General features: G+C 41.2%; 1 protein-coding gene across 7 annotated transcripts in view; it reads right to left on the bottom strand.

Annotated features, from left to right (window-relative positions):
• Positions 1–23985, bottom strand: part of CCDC171 (coiled-coil domain containing 171) — a 274485-nt gene that overhangs the window by 36303 nt on the left and 214197 nt on the right. For 4 of the 7 annotated variants that reach the window (XM_030565900.1, XM_030565907.1, XM_030565903.1 and 1 more), the window contains one exon: positions 11753–16905. The exons of 2 other annotated variants lie outside the window; for them this stretch is intronic. In XM_030565900.1, coding sequence (XP_030421760.1) covers positions 16696–16905 — 210 coding nt within the window. In that variant the 3' untranslated portion in view covers positions 11753–16695. Of the gene's footprint in view, positions 1–11752; positions 16906–23051; positions 23119–23985 lie in introns of those variants that run through there. One more of the 7 variants, XM_030565905.1, reaches the window with a different exon arrangement.

The following is a 23985-nucleotide window of genomic DNA, read 5'->3' as shown; positions in this document are numbered from 1 at the left end:
TTGAATTTATTATTTCCATTTTTCTACCACTTTCACTTCAATCTAAACACCCATTTTTTCAATTTCTGGTTCATATGCAAATGGTATATTTTATTTATTTTTTTTAAAAAATTAATGTGTAATGATGGAGGAGTAATGATATCTTCTGAGGAAGAACATAAATCTTTTCAGCTAGGTACTTCACAATATCAACAAATAGACCAAGTGAGTTTAGACAAGTTACCAAAATTTCATCCAATCTGAAATTCTATTACAACATTATCAGACAGCTATTTGAAGTAAATGGATTTACAGTGAGGTAACTAAGAGTAAAATTTGGCCAAACAAATGCAGCTTGGATCTTGTAGCTGAAACCCAGCTAAGAGTTTAAATTTCAAATGAGGCAGCTCAGGTGGAAAAATATATTAAAAGATTACTTAGATTTGATTTACTATATGCCAGTGAGAACATGAACCATTACGGAATAAGGTCTATGATACGTTTTGGCAAGATCACACTCCTCACAGGATACTTCAAGCTCTCCTCTGGGATAGGATCGGTTTGGAGAATGTGGAAGGATTCATACATTGGAACTATTTTCTCTCTTTCTCTCTTCTCACTAAAGTAATGTTCATTTTGGAATAGAGGGAGGAGAAAAAATGAAGAGTGAGGGGAAAGGAAGAGGAAGCAGAGGCAAAGGCCTGAGAATGAAAAGAGGAGAGATGTGGAGAGGGAGAGAAAGGAATGGAGCAGATAGGAAGAAAAGGAGAAGTGGGAAACTAAACAGATAACAGAGGATAAGGAAAGCAGCATGAAAATTTGGCAGACATTTCTGTGAATACTTTCTTGAGGAGAATGGCCCAAATTCTAGAGTCAGTTACACCACAGTTGAACCAGAGTTACTCCATTCATCTCAGCTTGGTGGCACCAAGATTTTCAACTAGCCTTCCTGAGTTATCTAAAGAGAGGCCCAGGATATGTCTATAACATTCGCCATCTCTAAATTGGATTTCAAGTGCCCAAATGTTTTAATGAACATGAAAGATAAGTAGTAGCTGCTCAAAGAAATAAGTTTGTATTCTACTAGTTCATGTGGTGAACTATAACTACTGTGAACTTTTTGAGAGGTTCTCACAGACTCAGACATAGGTAGGAGCCATTTCAGTTATTAAAAGAATCTAAGTCTTTTTGTTCGGCGCCAAAAGGAGAAACTCCTCCCTTTCAAATTATAAATCTTTATAGTGCAATTCTTTCTGGCTAGGAGGAGGACTTCAGACACTTTTTCAGATAACCCCAACTGTTTAATCCATACCCTTTGGGAAGTCATGCTGTGTGTGTACGTGAGAGAGAAACAGCTTTTTTGAAATAGGAAGAATCTTCTGGTTCTGCTCGGCCCACTGTAAAACTAGCTGTCTCTGCGAGTGGAAGGGACCTAATTTTCCTTTTGAAGAGAATGGCATTACATGGCTCATGAAGCTTTATCCTTTCACAGCCTGGTCAGGACCTTTCATCCACAGGGGACTGTTGGAGAAAGATGCACACAAATTCCTACTGCAAAATAAATGGAGAGTGCATCAGTTAACATGTCACGGTCCACACACCCAAAGGGAGAACAAAAGGTTTAAACCTCAAATATGAATAGTTGGACCAATTGTTTGCACACTGTATTATGGTACTATAAAAAGGAAACTGACGAGGTCTTTTATGAAATATTGTAATGTTCTGAACTGGATGGTTATTTGGAGCTGTGCATAAAGATGGTGGTTGTGAATCTATGTATTTATGTATATGGAAAACTGGGCCCATAACCTGTATACCACACAGCAGGGAGGGACACATCCCCAGACAGCTACACAAAACTAGCTTCAAGTAACACCCCACTGTCCAGCAGGAAAAGATAATGGTGGACCATTAAAGTTAATGGAAAGACATTGTGACATCCCAGCTCTCCAGTCAAAAGGTTTCCACACTTTGTATAAACATGAGTAAATATGGACTAAGGCGGGGGCAGGGGGAGAGAAAAAAGCCTTTTAAAAGCAGGCATGTGTCTGAAGTTTTGCATCCAGAAACTGAGGGACAGCTATTGGTGGTGGCTGTCTGTGAAACACTGGGTCCCTCCTATGGCTAGGGGTAAGTTGGGAAACCGATCAAAGGCAATAGGTGACTTGTATTAGGCCTGGTCTACACTACGCGTTTAAACCGATTTTAGCAGCGTTAAACCGATTTAACGCCGCACCTGTCCACACAACGAGGCCCTTTATATCGATATAAAGGGCTCTTTAAATTGGTTTCTGTACTCTTCCCCGATAAGAGTAGCAGCACTAAAATTGGTATTACCATATCGGATTAGGGTTAGTGTGGCCGCAAATCGACAGTATTGGCCTCCGGGCGATATCTCACAATGCACTACTGTGACCGCTCTGGACAGCAATTTGAACTCGGATGCACTGGCCAGGTAGACAGGAAAAGCCCCGCGAACTTTTGAATTTAATTTCCTGTTTGGCCAGCGTGGAGAGCTCACCAGCACAGGTGACCACGCAGAGCTCATCTGCACAGGTAACAATGCAGTCTCCTGAGAATAGAAAAAGAGCTCCAGCATGGACCGCACGGGAGATACTGGATCTGATCGCTGTATGGGGAGAGGATTCTGTGCTAACAGAACTCCGATCCAAAAGACGAAACGAAAAAATATTTGAAAAAATCTCCAAGGCCATGATGGAAAAAGGCCACACCAGGGACTCAGTGCAGTGCAGAGTGAAAGTTAAGGAGCTCAGACAAGCCTACCAGAAAACCAAAGAAGCAAATGGAAGGTCCGGGTCAGGGCCGAAAAAATGCTGCTTCTACGCTGAGCTGCATGCAATTTTAGGGGGCTGCGCCACCACTACCCCACCCCTGTCCGTGGATTCCGAGGTGGGGGTTATAATCTCAATCATGGCTGAGGATTCTGCGGAGGGGGAAGATGAGGAGGAGGAGGAAGAGGAGGACAACCTTGCAGTGAGCACACAGCACTCCGTTAGTCCCAACAGCCAGGAGCTTTTTGTGACCCAGACGGAATTATCCTCCCAGCCCTCCCAAGCCACTAGCCCAGACAGTGAAGCCACGGAAACGACCTCTGGTGAGTGTACCTTTGTAAATATAAATTCTGGTTTAAAAGCGAGCATTTTTTAATGATTGATTTGCCCTGAGGGCTTGGGATGCATTCTCGGCCAGTAAAGTTACTGGAAAAGTTTGTTAACATGTCTGGGGATGGAGCGGAAATCCTCCAGGGACATCTCCATGAAGCGCTCCTGGAGGTACTCCAAAAGCCTTTGCAGAAGGTTTCTGGGCAAGGCAGCCTTGTTCCATCCACCACGGTAGGACACTTTACCACACCATGCATGTAGCAAGTAATCGGGCATCACTGCATGACAAAGCATAGCTGCGTATGGTCCCGGTGATTGCTGGTATTCAAGAAACATCCGTTCTTTATCTCGCTGTGTTATCCTCAGCAGAGTGATATCGTTCATGTAACCTGGTTGAAATTCAGGAATTTAATTAAGGGGACAGAGATGGCCATTTTCCTACTGGGCTGTTTGCCTGTTGCTTAAAAGAAATTCTTCCTTGCACATAGCCAAGCTGGGGGAGGGGAGGAAGGGAATAGCGCTGAGCTTTTTCGCATTTGGCTAGCAGGGATCTCCCAGGTACCAGCCACATGGTGGGTGGGGGGGAAAGAGGGGTGATTAGCAGTGATCTTCCATGATACCAGCCATGCGGTGGGGGTAGGGGTAAAGCAATCATCCTAGAGAATTGGATGGGGGGCGGCTGGCTTCTGCTGCTGCATGTTAACAGGAAAGAAGCATCACTGAATGGGATTTGTTTGGTATTTGGGAAAGGAGGGCACTGTGTATATGAACGCTGCAGAAGCCAAAAGACAATGGCTTACCATGGCTGCATGCAATCTGAATTCTGATGCCCGGATTTGCATCTGTGAGATCTGTAACAGCAGAGCCGCAGGCACTCAATATTAAGATGCAAAGTGCGACCTTGTAGTGAAATCACATGTGCTATGTAAGGTGAATAGTGTTGTTCACTGTGAAAGAGTATAACCATTGTTCTGTGAAATGTATCTTTTTAAATACTTCTCTCCCTTTTTTCTCTCCCTCATGCAGTTGCACATTTTTCAAGCCTCCCTACTCCATCCCGAAGGCTATCTCAGATAAGGCAGAGGAAAAAGAAGACGCGAGACAAAATGTTTTCAGAAATCATGGAAGTAACCCGCAATGAAAGAGCTCATCTGAATGAGTGGGAGGACGTGGTATCAAATTACAGGAAAGATGCCAGTGAACGTGAGGATAGGAGGGACGAACGTGAGGATAGGACAGATGCTTGAGATGAGAGGTGGTGGCAGGAGGATCACAGGTGTAGGCAGGAAGATCAGCGGTGGCGGGATGCAACGCTGGGGCAGCTGCGCCATCAAACTGATATCCTCCGACGTCTGGTGGAGCTTCAGGAAGAGCAGCGGGGTCACAGAGTGCCGCTGCAGCCCCTGTGTAACCACCTCCACCACTCATCATGTTCCATATCTTCTTCACCCAGACGTGCAAGAACGCGTGGGGGAAGGCTTCATGCACCCGCCCACTCCACCCCTGTGGACAGTCCAACCGAAAGGCTGTCATTACATTGAAATGTTTTTAGTGGCCTTTTCCTTCCCTCCTATCCTCCTCACAAACCACACCCGGGATACCTTGTCAGTTCTCTCCCTCTTTTTATAATGACTTTTTAATAAAGAATACATGATTTTTAAACAATAGTGACTTTATTTCCTTAAGCAAGCTGTAATTAAAGGGGGAGGGTGGGTTGCTTACAGGGGATGAGTCACTCAAAGGGGGGGGGTTCATGAAGGGGAAAGAAACATAGCAGTCACACCATACTCTGGCCCATGATGAAACTCGTTTTCAAAGCTTCTCTGATGCGCACCGCTTCGTAGTGTGCTCTTCTAATTGCCCTGGTGTCTGTCTCTGCGTAATCAGCGGCCAGGTGATTTGCCTCAGCCTCCCACCTCACCATAAAAGTCTCCCCCTTACTCTCACAGAGATTGTGGAGCACACAGCAAGCAGCAATAACAGAGGACATTGATTTGGCTGAGTCTGAGCGACTGAGTAATGTGCGCCAGCGTGCCTTTAAATGGCCAAATGCACATTCTACCACCATTCTGCACTTGCTCAGCCTGTAGCTGAACAGCTCCTGACCACTGTCCAGGCTGCCTGTGTATGACTTCATGAGCCATGGCATCAAGGGGTAGGCTGGGTCACCCAGGATAACTACAGGCTGATAATCCCCAACTGTTATTTTCTGGTCTGGGAAATAATTCCCTTGCTGCAGCAGTTTAAACAGAGCAGTGCTTCTGAAGACGCGAGCGTCATGAACCCTTCCCGGCCATCCCACGTGGATGTTGGTGAAACGTCCCTTGTGATCCACCAGTGCTTGCAGCACCATTGAAAAGTATCCCTTGTGGTTTATGTACTGGGTGCCCTGGTGCTCCGGTGCCAAGATAGGGATATGAGTTGCATCTATCGCCCTCCCACCCCCACAGTTAGGGAATCCCATTGCAGCAAAGCCATCCACTATGACCTGCACGTTTCCCAGAGTCACAACCTTTTGTAGCAGCAGCTTAATGATTGCTTTGGCTACTTGCATCACAGCAGCCCCCACAGTAGATTTTCCTCTCCAAATTGATTCCCGACTGACCAGCAGCTGTCTGGCGTTGCAAGCTTCCAGAGGGCTATTGCCACTCGCTTCTCCACTGTGAGGGCTGCTCTCATCTTGGTATTCTGGCATTTCAGGCCAGGGGAAAGCAAGTCACAAAGTTCCATGAAAGTGCCCTTACATACACATGTGAAAGTTTCGCAGCCACTGCGAATCGTCCCACACCTGCAAAATTATGCGGTCCCACCAGTCTGTGCTTGTTTCCCGGGCCCCAAATCAGCGTTCAATGGCTAGAACCTGCCCCATTACCAGCAGGACCTCCAAAGTGCAGGGGCCCGCGGTTTGAGAGAATTCTATGTCCATGTCCTCATCACTCTCGTTGCCGCTATACCGTAGCCGCCTCCTCCTCGCCTGGCTTTGCAGGTCCCGGTTCAGCATAGACTGCACGAGAATCCGCGAGGTGTTTACAACGTCCACGGTTGTGATCTTGATCTGAGCAGGGTCCATGCTTGCTGTGGTATAGCGTTTGCACAGTTCACCCAGGAAAAAAGGCGCTAAATGGTTTTCTGCTGCTTTCACGGAGGGAGGGGTGAGGCTGTACCCAGAACCACCCGCGACAATAATTTTTGCCCCATCAGGCACTGGGCTCTCAACCCAGAATTCCAAGGGGCGGGGGAGACTGCAGGAACTATGGGATAGCTACGGGATAGCTACCCACAGTGCGACACTCCAGAAATCGATGCTAGCCTCGGACCATGGACGCACACCGCCGAATTAAAGTGGTTAGTGTGGCCGTGTGCACTCGACTTTATACGATCTGTTTTATAAAACCGGTTTATGTTAAATCAGAATAATCCCATAGTGTAGACGTACCCTTAGATAACGGATTTTATCCAATATAGAAGTGTAATGCCTGAGGTTGAATCTTTATGTTTATTTTTTGCGTAACTTGTATCTGTTTGCTTTCCCTTACTACTTCATCTTGGAATCTGTCACTTTTCTATTTACTAAGCCTTTTGTTTATTTTAAACCCAAGCAGGTCTCTGTTGTGCAAACTTCGTGGCGTGTAGGAACCAAAGTGAGCTGATGGGGCGGGGGCTGGTCTCCTGCCTTTGGGGTGCTGAACCAGAGGGACAAAGGCTGTGTGTCTGATAGTTAAGAACTCAGAAGGATGGATTTGGGAATACTCTGGACTGGAAGGGCTGCTGATGTCATCCTGCAAGGAGTAACTAGTCTGGGAGAAGCCAGGGTCATAACTTTGCAGGGTGATAACCTTGTGGACAGGCTACTGGTGTCTGGGGTCTGAACCAAAACTGCACAACATTACAGGGCTGGTGGTGACAAAACCCCTTACTGGTCTGGGTGATCTCCAAGCATCACACTTGGTAATGAATTTTTACGTAAGTAGAAAACTGGAAGCTTTTGATCTTAATTGATAGCAAACAGATCTAAAATCAGATCAGTCAGGGCATTCTCCCTTAGGTTTTAAGAAATTTGTTTAGAATTTTAGCAGATCTAACATCCCATTACTAGTAATAATGTTTATCAATTTCCCTACCTTTTCCAGTGCTCTGATCAGCCAATCATTCAGATGCAGAAATGCAAGCCCAAATGACATAAATACTCCAGAAATACTTGATGGAGACTTTTCATGTAGTCACTGTTGTGCACAGGAATGTTTTACACTAGAGACAATTTGCATTTTCAACAAACCAGAATGCATTCACTGACTGTAGAGCATTCAATAATAATAATAATAATAATAATGATGACGTTAATCTTTTCAGACATATACCACTTTTCATCTGAGGATCTCAAAAAGTGCTTTGGAAAACTGGATAAATTATTCCCATTTGATTAGGTTTTTTGCATTTAGTAGTTTGCAGGAGAGTGGACTAGAGAATATCATTCTTGAGGGGTTCTCTTTTGGTAGGAATACATTATTTCTAGGGCTGTCGATTAATCACAGTTAACTCACACGATTAACTCAAAAAATTAATCATGATTAATCCTATTTTTAATCGCACTGTTCAACAATAGAATACCAATTGAAATGTATTAAACATTTTGGATGTTTTTCTGCATTATCATATATATTGTATTCTGTCTTGTAATTGAAATCAGTGTCTATTTTTTTTGTTACAAATATTTGCACTGTAAAAATGATAAAAGAAATAGTATTTTTCAATTCAACTCATACAATCTTTTTTTGTGACAGTGCAACTTACAAATGTAGATTTTTTTGTTACATAACTGCATTCAAAAACAAAAACATGTAAAACTTAGAGCTTACAAGTCCACTCAGTTCTACTTCTTGTTCAGCCAATCGCTAAGAAAAACAAGTTTGTTTACATTTACAGGAGATCATGCTGCCCATTTCTTATTTACAAAATCATCAGAAAGTGAGAACGGGGGTTTGCAGCCAGCCTTGCAAGGTATTCTGCTGGTGACAGAAATGGGAGTGGAACCCAGTTCTCTCAGCTCAGAATTCAGCACCTTATCTACTGGACAACACTATCCTCAGTTGGCCCAAATCTCAGCAGCAATGATGTCTTTTCTTCTCCAAAAGAAAGGCATTAGTCTGCAGAACTCATTTGATATCTACAGTTTAAAAGGAGCTAACCCAATTTAAAACATATTCACAGTACCTCAGCCATCCAGAGCAAACATTTAGAATAGCCTGTATGTGCCTTGTAGAAAGACTTCCATACATAGAATTTACATAGAAGTATCATAACATGTCATTCCACACGGTCACATTGGTATGTGAAATGACAGCACTTTGCACTTTTACAATAACTTTCATTCAAGGATCTCAATGGCCTTAGAAGAGTGAGGATTATTATCCTCCATTTACTGAGGCAGAGAGGTTAAGACCAAAGTTTCAAACTTTGCTACCTAACTCCACAGGCAGATGGATTTTCAGAACTGCTGAGCACCTTCAACTCCCATTGCTCCAGTGGAAGTTCTGGGAGGCCAACATTTCTGAAAAATCAGGCCACTTATTAGCTAACTAACTTAAGACACCCATATTTGAAAATTTCAGCCTAAGGGACTTGCCCGAGGTCTCTCCATGCAATAGTAACTGAACTAGGCAAAGACTCTAAGTTTCCCCAGTTCTAATTGCTAGACCATCTTGACTCCCTCATTAGGTCTGGATGTTCATAGAGAGCTCATCTGTGAGCTACTTTATGTGCAGTTAGCCCCCTGCATAGGCCTGCTTGCATCACCAGTCTATATTTAATGCGGTGAGCAACCTCAATGAGGTCCCTCATCCCCTCCTGTTCAGGTGAGCAGGAAGTGGATGGAGCCTTGTTTCTCCCATCACATACACACCCAATATGCGACCAGCAAAGCTGAGGTAGCATGGAGAGGAAGCATGCTGCACCAAGTACAGGGCTGGCATAGATTACTTCCACCCTGGAGCAAACGTGAGCCAAAAGACCAGATCAGAGATCTTGTCCCTGATCTGACCCTGTGCTCCTCAGGGCAACACAACTATGCACTTACTCTTGGTCAGGATTTGTGGCAAAGCCACAACTGAGCAACCAGTCAACATGCATCAGGTGACTGTCAAGCCTCTGCCAATCCAGTATAACATTTTCAAAAGTACCAAAGTGACTTAGGAGCCTGTCCCATTTTTTAAAAAGTGACCTAGGCACTAAGGAACCTGTCACATTGAAAGTCAAGGTGACTTAGGCCTGCAAGTGCCTAAATTATTTTAAAAATGGGACTCAGGCTCCTAAGGTTTTGAAAATTATACACAAAATTCCTAACGATTTTCAGTAAGTGTCCAAATTGTGCAGTTCTCAGTACCTTTCATAGCCATAGCAGCGTCCATTGCCATGTCATGTGAGTGTGTTATGGTAGATGAAAATAAGTTATGCATTGGAAGATGACAGTGAAAAGAAGACAAATTATTCTGTGTCTCCATTAAAAAAGCAGGATGAAAGGCCACAGGCATGACCTAAGGCAAATTTACAAAAGTTACAAGAAGGCGCTCCTATATCCAACCTGAATTCTAAGTTTGCTTTTCACTTTTCAAAGTTTATTTATTAATGTATCAACCACACTCCTCACTAAGTCTCTGGGTTAATGTACATATATAAAAACCCACCAACATTATCCTGTGAACTCCATCACCGGCTCAAAAGGCAGACTGAAAACACAGAGTCAAGAGCTATGTAGAAAGCACAGCCTACTCTATAGCTCCTCACAAAATATAGTGAAACTAGTTATCACTTAGACCGTATCAGATTCTTCTTCAAGTAGCATAAGACCATTTGCTTTCCTGCAGTACTGTTCTATAGAAGCACAATGTGTCAGTGGATGCTTCACCGAAGAGGACTCCCTGTCAACAATCATTGTTTCATTGGCATTAATGTGCAGTAAAAGACAATGAAGCATGACTCAATTAAACCACCAAATACTGCACTCAAATAACATTAACCCCTGACATTTTAAAACAACTGCAGGATTTTAGCTGCATGACACTCATTAAAGTCAATTTTAAAAATGTATACCTCTAAGCATTTGACTTAAGCCCACATCAGCACATCAGTTCAGAGTGAAGACTAAAAGCAAGATTCACTTAATGTTGCTCACGTGTTGCAACACATACAAATATAATAATGTTTATGAGGTCAATCTACCATTATGGACCTTCACGTGCCAGTAAGAGGTAAGAAGAACAGAGTTTCAAACTTAACTCTGAATTTCTTTGCTTTGGAGTTTTCGGATTTGTAACTATTACACGAATGTAAGATTGGTGATTATAGCTGGATCTTTTTTTTATTTAACAATGTGCCATTGGCATATTATGAAATCAAGTAGTGCATTGGCCCTCAGTTTGTGCCAACAGAATCCTACAATGTTATAGAACTTTGTGCATTAATCATAATGGGCTGAGTCCTGCCAAGTGCCGAGCACTGCCCCTTCAATCCAGGAAAGCATTTGCTTAACTTTAAGCATGTGACTAGCCAGCATGAGTACTTGGCGGGATTCAGATGAATATGCATCCCCACACTTGTTTCTTTGATCCAAAGGCATGTGTTTTTAAAAGTATGCAATCCCTGTGCCTTGTCCTGCAAGTCTTCATTTGCATCAACATACACTACTCATGTTAGTAAGGTGTGGCAGGGTGGACTAGGTCCAGAGGCCCCCTTCATCACCCTGTCCCAGAAAAGAGCAGCGAGGAGTCCTCCAGGCAGCCTAGAGTGACTGCAGAGGAGGGGAGGTTCAGTTGCAGTGTGGCAATTGAGGATGGACTGATGGAGCAGCAGTACTGTAGGCAGCTCATTGTGGACAGGACTGAAGCCCAGGGAAGGCTGCTGAAGACTGGGTGCCTGGTGGGTGGGAAGGACAGCAGGACCAGTGGAAGGTCAGAGAGGGGGAAGGTTGAGCCCAGGGGACAGAGCACTGAACCTGTGCAGGCCAGTGTGGGTACCGAGATGGGCCCTGTTGGTCTGGTTGAAGACTGAGCCCGGGGAGGCCTGCTGAAACATCACCAGTTGTGGGTACAGAGATAGGCCCTGGCAGGGTGGTTGAAGAAGGCAGTGCCTCTGGAAGAAGCCTAAGAACTATGGCCCCATACCAAGGCCGTGATAAAAACTCGGGACTGTATACCCTGGAAGGGGGGACAGTGTATGCGGCTTGGCCGGAGGGCTGAGACGCTGAAGATTCACCAAGAGAACTATCAGCTGGGGGTGGGGGGTGGGAGTGCTTGCGAGAGGTGGGTGCCACCCCCAGTATAAAAACTAAAAGCAAAAGCAGGCTCACAACCAATCAACCACTGGGGGCTGCCCATGAGTGGTGGATGTCACACCGTGAAAAGACTGATTGCAGGTATGTCAGCCAGAGAAAAGGGAGTGCCCATGAGAGGTGGGTGCTGATCCCATTACATAAGGGTTTGCAGGATCAGGCTTCCTCTGGTACTGCTTATTGTTAATTTGCAGCTGTAATAATCATGGTATCACCATGGTTTTACCATGTATTGGTAAAAAAAATTGAAATGGCTGAATATTGTTTAAGAAATGATATAAAAACACTACATCTGAAGTATGTTATTTCTTGATTTATGATTTTTATTGGACTTCAAACAAACCACCCCTGGATCACAGACATAACAGAGCTACACAAATGCTGATGATGTAATACAGAAAATGCCAATTTCCTATTCCACGGAATTATAGAATAGCAAGGAGAAGGGGGAAACATACAAGCAGTGAATAAACAGTGGGAACATGAAAGTTGTCTCCTATATCCAGATTCATCTCTCTTAGAATAACCTTCTTGAGAGATACCTAATTCTAAAGAAATTTTTCCATAGCTTTTTATTTTCTTGTGCCATTGTATGTAATACAGCACTTGAAATAAAAAATGGTAGCCTAATGAACTTCAGAAACGTCACAGTGAACTACCAGTAAAGAACTGGTTTAAAGACTAAAGTAATAACACTTTTTTAAAAAATTGGGATCTTTGACTACAGTAGATAACACTGTATAAAACAGAATACTCCTTGAACCATGTTCCCCATGGTTCTGGATATTGCAAGCAGATCCATGTAGGACCCTGGAATCCATGGCAAAGTGCTCTGAGTTCGACAGGACTCCATTCAGTTACAAGGATTCACTTGTGCAGATCCTGTTGCAGGAGTGGGATATTAAAAGGGTATTAGACAGATTCTTGTAAATAAAACTTCAGTTTTATATGGAAATATCACACAAAGGCTTCAACATTCAGAAGTAACTGTGCTCATAAAGTGCAAAAAATCTAGTACACCTGGCTTGTTTACAGCTAAATAACTGATAAATATGAAGCAATTTCATACTTTAAAAGTCAGATAAAATAATTTTCTGTGTATTAAGTTATACCACTAAACATAAAGGTTCATAAGGAAAACACTGACAGAATGTAAACTATAGGATAACAACATGATCAACTGCTGATATAAGTGATCAACTGCACAAACTGACCTAATTCATGAAGACGTTGCATATGACAATGTATTTCAATTTACTCAGGCAGGGCTTTCAGAAAGTTTAGAGTTGAGAGTCCTTGAGACAAGAGAGTGACCTCAAGTTCACTATTTAAGGATCTGACTTGGTGAAGAGCTTCAAGGTCTTTTCCAGCATTGGAGAGAACTCCCATTATTAGTATATATCATCTTGATTAATAGTAAAGCCTGTGCTGAACTGGCAAGTGTAAATTTATAAATAAATAAGGGGAGGGGGTGTAAAAACCCAGAAAAAAAGATGGCATAGAAGCACTTGGGGGTAAATTGCATCTTTCTAGGGCAATACCTGCATACAATTGCATGGACTGTGAAATTCTGTGAGACGAGCTTTGCTGAGTGTCCTTCAAATTGCTTCTTTATGGGCTGGGAGCAAATGGATCCTAGGGATATGCTGGGTAGGGAAATGTCAGCCCATCTGTGCTGCTCCTCCCCATAGGCACATGGCTGCTGCAGAAGCTATGCTGCCGTTAGCAGTCACCTGGATCCTTTGCAAAATGTGAGGGGTTAGAGCGCAGAAGATATTTCTGATCAGTTTCTTATACCATACCTATCATCATGCTACCTGCGCACATTGCCAGAGAACACACATACATAATATACATTAACAATTTAAATGTTCCTTTCCATTGTGGGGGTGTAAATGATTACAATTTCAACAAGGACAATAATAAATTATCCTTATGTAAATTGTAATCAGAGTCCAGTTGCTTTGTGTGAAAATAAGTTCAAAGAAGCAAGCTTAGCATTTGAGACCTGCAACTGGGGAGTCTGGGGTCATTCTTTGTTCCTGTGGATGTAAGTTCCAAAGTGCTAAGAGCCAGCTCCAGGTAGACAGGTTCCAGTGTTCTCATGGAACAGAGCTACTGAGGGCAGTTAAGGTCCCAAGAATGAAGCAGTCCTTTTGAACATCTTGGGCCCAGACCTCAGAGGGCTTTGTAAGTAAGAATCAAGATCTCATACTTACTTCTCTGGCTCCCTTTACAAAACTAGGTTAAGTGGCATATTACAAAGGTGATGTACAAAATGTGGCAGCACTTCTCCTGAGCAACATGGACTATCAGCAGCACAAGTAGCAGCCTTTTCCCAGGCTCCTGCTTTCAAGCCAAGGTTTATGGAGTTTTAATTATTTAATCTCTGGGTTGTTTTTTTCCAGCCAGTGTTATGTGAAGTCTAGCATCAGCGAGAAATACAGAAAGACTCTTATGCTACATCCTACTTCAATGATTTGGGAACAAGCATCCTCAACTGGAAGAAATATGAACAGTCATGAGAAGCACTTTAAAATGTTTCTCTGTGCCTACTAGCATAACTTCATTCTTGCTTCAGCCAGCTACTCCTCACCCAGATTTCAGGATAAATGGGCGGTGTTGGTTTTTGCATATGATGTGAACAATAAACAAGGGAGGAGTGTCATCTACATATTGCTAGCATTTGAGACCACACAGGCTCATAATCTCTCCTAGCAGTTTCATGTAAATAGCGAATCAAATAGTAGGAATGAAGCTTTTAGAGGAAAGTTGTGGTGGCAAACAAGCATTTATCCACCACTATCCCAGGCCATTTCTGACCTATATTCTGCCTACAATCAGCTTGAGATAGACCTAGGATATTGGCTATGGACGGACGTGCTTGAGTAATTTCCCCCCCCCCCCTCACTGCCTCTAAAGGCATGGAGTCCCAATACAGTGGGCTCCAAAGTGTTCCCAAAGAGGGGAAGAAGGAAAAGCCATAGAGGCACCTTCTCTTTTTAAAACGCTCTTAGGTGAGATCTGCCCAAGCAGGATCTTCTCTGCTCCTTTATAATTTTTCACTTGGCCATGAAAATTTGTTATCAACCTGAAAAGTAAAGCAGCAGCATTCTCCTGTTGATGATCCAGATTATTGATTATTGAGCCATTAATGAGTTTGTGTACCAAAGAGTATGCACAGTATATCTCAGACTGAGATCTCTCAAATGGTACTATTTTTGAAAGTAAGCACACACATATAAACCACGTACACAAAAGATATAACAAATGCTCAGTGAAATGTATTATGTCACTCTACATGCAAGTATAAAAGACCTTTGACATTACATATGTGAGAAAAATGTATGGCATTTTCAATATTTTTACTAGGAATAGTCATTGTTAGGAAGGAGGGAAGCTGTCTTAGGAAGTAAATAGAAAAGTCTGTCTAAAGCGATCTAAACCAAACACATCATAAAGAAAAGAGTATTTTTACTTTTTGTATCAGTACTTTTGAAAATAAAAATAGCTCAAATATTATGTTTGTGTGGATCTACACCAAAATGCCCGCAGATACACATATAAATAAGGGACCTGAAAATCAAAAATACTTGAAAACTTGCTAGTAGGTTTCAAGGTTCTATAACCTAATATTGATAGTAGAGTTCTTGGTAGAAGGGAAAATGGGAATTTGCATGATTTTTCTTATAATGTATGTATTATGTATGCAAATATCTTCCAGGCAAAATAAAGAACATTTCAGTAGTCAGAATTCTTAGAATCAAATGTTACTTTTAACATAGCACAAGAAAGACAAATTCCACAATGTTAATTTTATTATGTATCAATGGTCCACAATAAGAAACAATCTAATATATAGATTTTGCATTCAATCTTTGTCAAAAACTACATAGCACATCAAACGTTAATAGCACTAGGGAGTTCAGTGATTAATACAAAAACAAATGGTATATTATAAATTTTCTTTTGTTCTTCACTCACAATGATGCAAGATGCTAGGACGTAACCTTTAAGGGTTAAAGAGTTTAATCAATGTCAATGTCTGATCTTCTGAAGGCGATAAAGAACAGTCTGTCTAGCGATACCCAACAGAACATCACTTTGTCAAGCCACAAAGCACCCAAAAGCTTGTCAAGTAAGTTACCAGAAACCTCTTTGTGGTTAGAACTCAGCTCCTTCCTGCTTGACCTATTATTTGATATTTGACCACTTGGTTGCAAGACACTTGCTCTTTCCAGCTGAAATGTCACTGGGGCATCTTGTCAGCTCCCCGACATCTCGGCCTGACATACAATTTTACTTTTGTGTGCTACAAGGCAGAAAATGCAGGGCAATGGCTTTGCTTTAAATTCTGTCAGCATCAAAGATGGGCGTCACTCTTGGGTCCTACCAACAACAACAAAAAAGGAGTCTATTTTGAAGGTCAAAACTGCCATTACTTTAAAGTATTTCAGCTTAAACTAAATATATTTCCTGTAACACTGGTATGGGAAGTGTCCTTATAAGGTACATAAACATGTCATCAGAAATCCTCCCTGCACAATTGTTCTACTTTCTCATCAAATGCAGACTTGATAAAAGGATGAGTTTTCAACGCCTGCAGGGACCAGATTCAGCAGTTAACTTAACTTGTTCAAATGGGCAAGTGGTATCATGTAGGAGCAACCTGACCTTCTCACATTGACCAGGAGTGACATTATTGTGCAGGAGGAGAAGCAGTCACATCATTTCTGTTTTGCACAACCTGCTTAAAGTTTGCAACTAAATGCTTGTCTTCAGTTGAGCTGACAAGAGAGAAGAGGGGGCTCAGTGAACCATGGCAGGGCTGCCATGAAATGACAGGAATCATTGGCATACATTTCAAATAGCTCTCTCAATCCTATTAAAGTATTGCAGTCCTGATTTAAAATAGACAAGTATGAAACAACTTTGATAGATAGAGACAAAAATGGCTTATTGATTTTTTTAAGTCTGAAGAAAATTACCCAAAATGTGTCACTCTTTAACATTTAAAAATATATTACATAAAAATGAGCAACTGTGATAAATAAAACTAAAAACTGGACTGTTTCACTACACTGGGAGTGAGAAGTATAGAAACATGGATGTATGAACAGACACTCACCGTTTTCAAACAAATGTAAAAATGAGTGCCAAAAAATACATGTTAGAGCACAATTCAAAGGTAAGATAGCCCAATAAAATATCATTTTAATTGCATCATTTAAAATTTATACAGTTTTTTCCTCATAAAATTAATACAAAGTCTTAAAAGCCATTTTGTATTGTTCTTTTGGTGCTGGCTGAGATGTTGAGGGCAGAGGAATAGGATGAAGACTGAGAATGGGGTCTATTGTGTATAAAACTGTAAGATGTATCTGCCTCAGCTTGCAATGGCAAAAAATCTGGGATACAGCTCTGGTCGGGCTGAAGTGCTGATCTTGAAGCCACAGGGACGTTTGAACTGTCTCGTGATTCCTGGAATAAAGTTTAAAAAAACAAAAACCACACACACTTATTGTGGATCAATCAATAAAATCAATAAATACAGTAGAAATAATTTCAATTTGTCCTTCACGCATTATGTTCAAGTTCTTTTTTGTTTTATTAATTTATTAAAAATGCATATTACTTTGCCAGGCACTTCAACCCTAGGTAATCAGCAGCAAAGAGCTTCATATGAAGCACTTTGCACTAGTACTAATCGTTAGGAAACATCAGCTTCCACAGTCTAAAGAATTTTGCATGTGTACAGTACATATTTACCATTTGTAATGCTGGAAATGCTTACATTTGAAATGATATTAAGAGGTACTTTTTTCTTGATAAATAGCTTAACTTACTCTCTCCCTGTCACTGTATTGGGAAGAACCCTCATTTTTGTCCATTTGTGCTTTTTCATTTTTAACTGTGTTTTACTGTAACAATCAAACTTTTCTTATTTTTTTTTTAACATTTGTTGGATCATAGAATCATCATAGAACACACTCTCAAAGTGCCATACTTGGAAATGTGATCCATGTTTGAACAAATCTAGGAATTTAGTCAATTAGTTACAATTGTAAGTACCAGTTAATATTTAGCCTTGAGAAAATCCCAGGGTCACATAATTGTGCCTCATATCTTGACAGTTTATGGAATATGGATAAAAGGTAACTTTACCATTAGAACTCATTCATATCTATATAAACTGTAGTGTACAACAGTAGAATTCCAAATATTCCCTTAAAGCAATTTTCATTGTTTTTCCTCTTCCCATTTTTGCACGTCAAAGATTCCATGTATGGTACGCTTAAAGTATACTGAAATTAGCCATTGCATGCTCCATAGCATTATAGGCAGTGGTTAAAATAGCCCATTAAAAGGACAAAAGTGCAATATGCTACTGAGTTTTCTTAACTTTTTTTTTAGAAAAAGGTGTTTGTGTTCTCCTAAATATCCATGATTAGCATTTTGAAAAAAATGCCAGAGTTCTAATGGTTAATGTTATTATACTTCCAGGATCCATAAGCTTTCAAAATCTGATGCACAAAGTTTTCTGGTCCTGAGATTTATTTTTATATATATAAATATATATGAGAGCGAGAGATTCCTTCCCCCCTCCTACTTCGCCGTTACTCTGTCGAAGAAAAATCAATGGTTGCATCTAACACCTAGTTCAGCAATTTTCTTTGACGCTGATTCTTTTGATTTCCAGATACTCTACAAGCTATCTTATGGCTGACTGATATCAGCAAGGTTTATGCTGGACCTTCAAGGAGAACCAACATGGCAGCAGATTCAAATCTCCTTCCAATGCAAGGAGATATTTAAAATGAAGTAGTAGTTTACATTTTGCTAAACTATTGTGGTTATGAAGGTGAATTAACTGAAAGCACTAGCAAATATTGATCTGCACCACCCCTGGCATTTCAGTCCCATTTTGCTCAGGTTTTGTAGGACTGAGGCCATAATAAAACTTTATTGTATTTGTAACTAACAATCTGATGCCTCTATGGAGGTATAATTTCTATCTATTGTACCAATTAGCAGTTTTACATTTTAAGTTTTTTTAATTAGCTTAACACATAAATCAAAATAGAAAATACAATTTATACGAAATCCAAAAGCAGAATTCTTCATGCTCTTTGTAGAGATTCTGTTATTTGTTTTGATAAAGAGTTTTTGCCAGTATACAGAGTAAAAATAAACTGCGTAATTCTGAAAAGACTATTTTCTATGTTTAAAGAAATGAAATCACTAAAAAAAACCAAACTGAAATCAAGTTGCCCAATGGGTGACAAATATTGAAGAAGGGCTGTTTTCCATGTTTGCACTGTTTTCCATGTCTCAATTAATGGAACTATCAAACTGATTAAAAATCACTTGCTACAGTCACATTCTCATTTTTCCCCCCAGACTTTTTATTTATTTAAGATCTAAATCCCAAGTAAGGAGTTGGGAAATCAGGTTTCCTTTGAGAGATGCACAAAAAATGTATGAAACTTAATGATTGGCAGCAAGTCAATAGAATGTTACAGTAAAAGCTTCAACGTTATGAGGGGAAGATCTGTTTTAGTTATCCAGTTATCCAGTTCCTATGCAACACTTCATACAAAGCTAGTGCAGAATTATATTCACAGAATGGGGTGGAAATAAAATTTTATAATAGCTTCACTGATGTAAAAAATATCTTCACTACTGTTGAACTGGTTTGGATCTATATTATATAAATTTACAACAAAGAAGAAATTAGTATTTCACAGAATTGTAAAAAAATTAAACTGACATAAATTAAAACCATTATGAAATACCATTGCGTACAAATACATGAAATTTAAAGCTAGTTATTTCCCCAATAAACCTCTTTTGAAACCACTGCACTCTATATGGATTTAGGCACTTTTTAAAATTGTGTATTATTAAGATGGCAAACTGAAATGTCTGGGCAGGAGCTATGATATCTATATAGATTATAGATATCTATAATCTATCATGTAAATATGTGTATAGGTAATTTTTAGAAAGGGAATTACTTACCTGAAATAAGGGGTCTGTTCAAGTAAATCTTTAGCATAGCTCTTTTATTTACTCAATCAATTGTAAATGATTCCATGTAAAATGTCACACACGATCAGGTAAATATATATTTAGGACACATTGTGCCTAAAAAAAATATTAATTCAAAATGCTTTTGAAACATAGTAATTAGGCATGTCCCTGGCCATTTTTCAAAGTTTGAAAGCCCAATTTTTTAAAATATGTTCTTCTAAACAAGAAAATATGAAATTAGTCCATATTATAAAATAACTGCATTGTAAACTATACTTAAATCAAAGCCATATTTTAGTCATACACAAGCAAAAAGGATTAAAAAACAATGACATTAAATAGATTATCTTTCATAACTCCTCTGTGATTAGACTTTGATCCTATTTTAGAGATTGCCTCATGAAAAATTAGTTGATTTTCCCAATGTTTAAAATATTTTTTTTATAAAATTGATATTACTACATATGACATTGTGTGGGAACATGAGAATACTGTCATGTGTGACATCCTTATGTATGAAACTATTTAGTGATGTCAGCATATGCAATGGCATAACACTGAGATCAGGTTTTAATATTTAAATACTTGTGGAATAATACATACATAGTTGGGATTGGTGGAGTATGTGTGTGTGTTGGTTGTATAGATGGATAACTAACGAATACCTACTATTATAGTGAAGTATGTTGTACAGTATATTGTTTATCTTCAATTGTAACAGTAAAATCTATAACTAGAGTGAGCTCACAAATCAGTCAGGATGGTTTCAACCTTCGAAGTCTATGCAAGGATAATCTTACTGTACCACAATCCCCATCCTTACGAATTGCTTTTATACCACTCTGTACTTTTTCATTTCTTTCCATTCTTCTGCAATGTGTTACACCAATACTTCCTTCTAATATTTGATTTTGTATCATTAATTTTCAGTGTCCAAAACTGCTGTAGAAATTTCCTTTTTGAAAAGGTAATAATTACAATCCAGTAATGAGATGAAATAAAAATAGGAACACTAAAACACCATTAAAAATCCCATCTGCCCGATTCTCCATGATTTAGGACTGTTGAATCATAAGTAACAGGCCTGGTTTTCAAAGGTTCTGAGCACCAACAGCTGTGACTGAGATTGATGGGAGATGTGACTACCCAGCACCTTTGAAAATAAGGCACGTTTTTATTTCATGTTAATAAATTTTCAACAGCTCAGCATGCACAACCACCAGCACAAGTAATTATAAAGTCCGAAGCAAGTGCATAATACATCATTATATCATCGACCACTCAGAAGTCAAGTCCTCAAAATATTTATCTTTAACACTGGAATAATAGCAAATGATACGAAGGCATGCAGAAAGAAAGAAGATTAGAGTTAGAGTTAGGCGTGAGATGGGTGGAGGTGGGAGGAAGACTGATACCAAAGTTATAAGTACATATAACAATACAAGAATTAGTTAAGGTCTGGTGTCCTGTCTGTGCTAGGTGAGGCCTAGTCTACACTATGTGTTTAAACCAAATTTAGCAGCGTTAAACCGATTTAACCCTGCACTCGTCCACACAACGATACCCTTTATATCGATATAAAGGGCTCTTTAAACCGATTTCTGTACTCCTCCCCGACGAGAGTAGTGCTGAAATCGGTATTGCCATGTCGGATTAGGGTTAGTGTCGCTGCAAATCAATGGTATTGGCCTCCAGGCGGTATCCCACAGTGCACCATTGTGACTGCTCTGGAAAGCGGTCTGAACTCTGATGCACTGGCCAGGTTGACAGGAAAAGCCCCGCAAACTTTTGAATTTCATTTCCTGTTTGCCCAGCGTGGAGCTCTGATCAGCAGGGGTGGCGATGCAGTCCCAAATCCAAAAAGAGCTCCAGCATGGACCGTACGGGAGATACTGGATCTGATCGCTGTATGGGGAGACAAATCTGTTCTATCAGAGCTCCATTACAGAAGATGAAATGACAAAGCATTTGAAAAAATCTCCAGGCTATGACAGACAGAGGCCACAGCACAGTGCTGTGTAACAAGCGTAACGGAAAGCCAAAGAATCAAATGGACGCTTCTGGAGGGAGGGAGGGGGGATTGAGGACTCCAGCTATCCCACAGTCTCCGCAATCTCCGGAAAGCATTTGCATTCTTGGCTGAGCTCCCAGTGCCTGAAGTGTCAAAAACATTTTCCCGGGTGTTTCAGGGTAATGTTGTCAATTTACACCCTTCCCCCCCTGCGAAAGAAAAGGGGGAAAAAACGTTTCTCATCTTTTTTCAATGTCACCCTATGTCTACTGCATGCTGCTGGTAGATGGGGTGCTGCAGCGCTGAACACCAGCATCCCCTTCCCAGTGGCAGATGGTACAATATGACTGCTATCCATCATCAGCAGCAGCCTGTGAGTGCTCCTGGCTGGCCTCAGTGAGGTCAGCCGGGGCACCTGGGTAAAAATGGGAATGACACCCAATCATTCCGGGAAGATGGTACAGAACGGCTGGTAACTGTCTTCATCATAGCAACTGGAGGCTCAGCTCCATCAAGCCCCCTCCCTTTCATGTCTAAAGAAAAGATTCTGTACTGTCTGGACTATCATAGCAGAGGGAGGCTGGGCTCCTCTCCCCTGCCACCCTTTAATGTCCTGCCTGTAGGCTTCTTCCTCATCATTTTATCTCACTAAAAAGTCAGTGTTTCTTATTCCTGCATTCTTTATTACTTCATCACACAAATGGGGAGGGACACTGCCACCGTGGCCCAGGAAGGTTGGGGGAGGAGGGAATCAACGGGTGCGGTTATTGCAGGGGCACACTCTAAAATGGCATGCAGCTCATCATTTCTGCGGGATCTCTGGGGCTCTGACACGGAGCGGCTGTGCTCTCTGGTTCTCTAGTACACTTGCCCCATATTCTAGGCAGGACTGACTCTATTTTTAGATAAAACATAAAGAAGGGAATGACCCGGGGAGTCATTCCCATTTTTGTTCATGTGCCCCAGGCCAACCTCAGCGAGACCAGCCAGGAGCACCCATGACAGCAGCAGATGGTACAGAATGACTGATAACTGTCATCTCATTGCCAATTTACAATGGCATGGCAGATGGTGCAATAGGGATGGTAACCATCTCTGCTACCTTGCAAAGGCAAATGAATGCTGCTGTGTAGCACTGCAGTACTGTGTCTGTCAGCAGCATCCAGTACACATACGGTGACAGTGACAAAAGACAAAATGGGCTCCATGGTTGCCATGCTATGGCGTCTGCCAGGGCAATCCAGAGAAAAAGGGCATGAAATGATTGTCTGCCGTTGCTTTCACGGAGGAAGGATTGAGTGACGACATTTACCCAGAATCACCCGCGAAATTGTTTCTGCGTTGAGATCTCAACCTACAATTCCAATGGGCAGGGGAGACCGCAGGAACTATGGAATAGCTACCCACAGTGCAACGCTCCAGAAATCGACGTTAGCCTCGGTCCATGGACGCACACCGCTGAATCAATGTGCTTAGTGTGGCCGAGTGCACTCGACTTTATATAATCTGTTTTACAAAACCGCTTTACGTAAAATCAGAATAATCCCATAGTGTAGACATACCCTGAGTGATGGAGATGTAACTGATATGCCCAACATTAAATCACAAGGTAGATTTTATGGAACTTGCTCAGTCAGAGTCACATCTGCCTGGAAAAAGAGATTAAGGTGTAAATTATGGGATGCCTGGTATACAAAAGTGTCTACCAGAAGCAGTCAACGGTAGTGGGGTAGCACTGGGCAGAAACTTCTTGTGCTGATTCCAGCTTCTCCAGATATCTGTGGAGAGGCTGCAACCACCAGGAGGAAAAGCAGGGTGTTACAGGGCAGGGTCTAGGAGTCATAGGATGTAGTCTACATATTTGTGCACAGTTTATGCCTGACTTGGCAATGGTAACTAGATTTATTTCACCCCCATGCATAATCTAGTGTGGGGGACAGGCCATTACTGGGTAGGCTATGGTAGGGGGATGACTTGCAACAGCACTACTTTAGCAGCACACAGTCTGACTTTATCTACACTGGACATTTTCTCTTCAAGATTTCCCATTTTTGTTACCATCATGGACAGCTCGACCAGTGGGAAAAACAACAGGAGTTCTATGATAGTGTAGTGGCTTTCACTGGCATTTTAACTACAGTGTTGTTAATAAAATCTCTGAGAAAGGTGACATGGTGGTTAAAGTACTGGAGAGGCAGGTCTCACTGGCATTTATGCCATTGCTCCTACCAATGATAGGAAATTTTATAGGAAGAGAGAAGGGGAAAAAAAAAGTCTAATGTGGACAGTCCCTGTTTGTGAATCCTTTTCGGAGCATTTCTGTTGCGAGGGAGAATTTGGCCCCACTAAAGTGTTCCAAGGTTTTAGATCATGAAAAACTACTTTCAAACATAGCTGTTTCCAGCATGGAGTTGCCTATTTGCTACATGATGGAAACCATTCTAGGCTTCCAGGATGCTGCTATGAGTCTCTTTTCTGTTAGAAGTAGCTTGAAGGAGCTATTTTCACTCTGGATG

Source organism: Gopherus evgoodei, chromosome 6 (genome assembly GCF_007399415.2).
Source record: "Gopherus evgoodei ecotype Sinaloan lineage chromosome 6, rGopEvg1_v1.p, whole genome shotgun sequence".
Taxonomy (NCBI): domain Eukaryota; kingdom Metazoa; phylum Chordata; order Testudines; family Testudinidae; genus Gopherus; species Gopherus evgoodei.
Note: the sequence above shows the minus strand (reverse complement) of the source record. Positions and strands in the feature narration are given on the sequence as shown.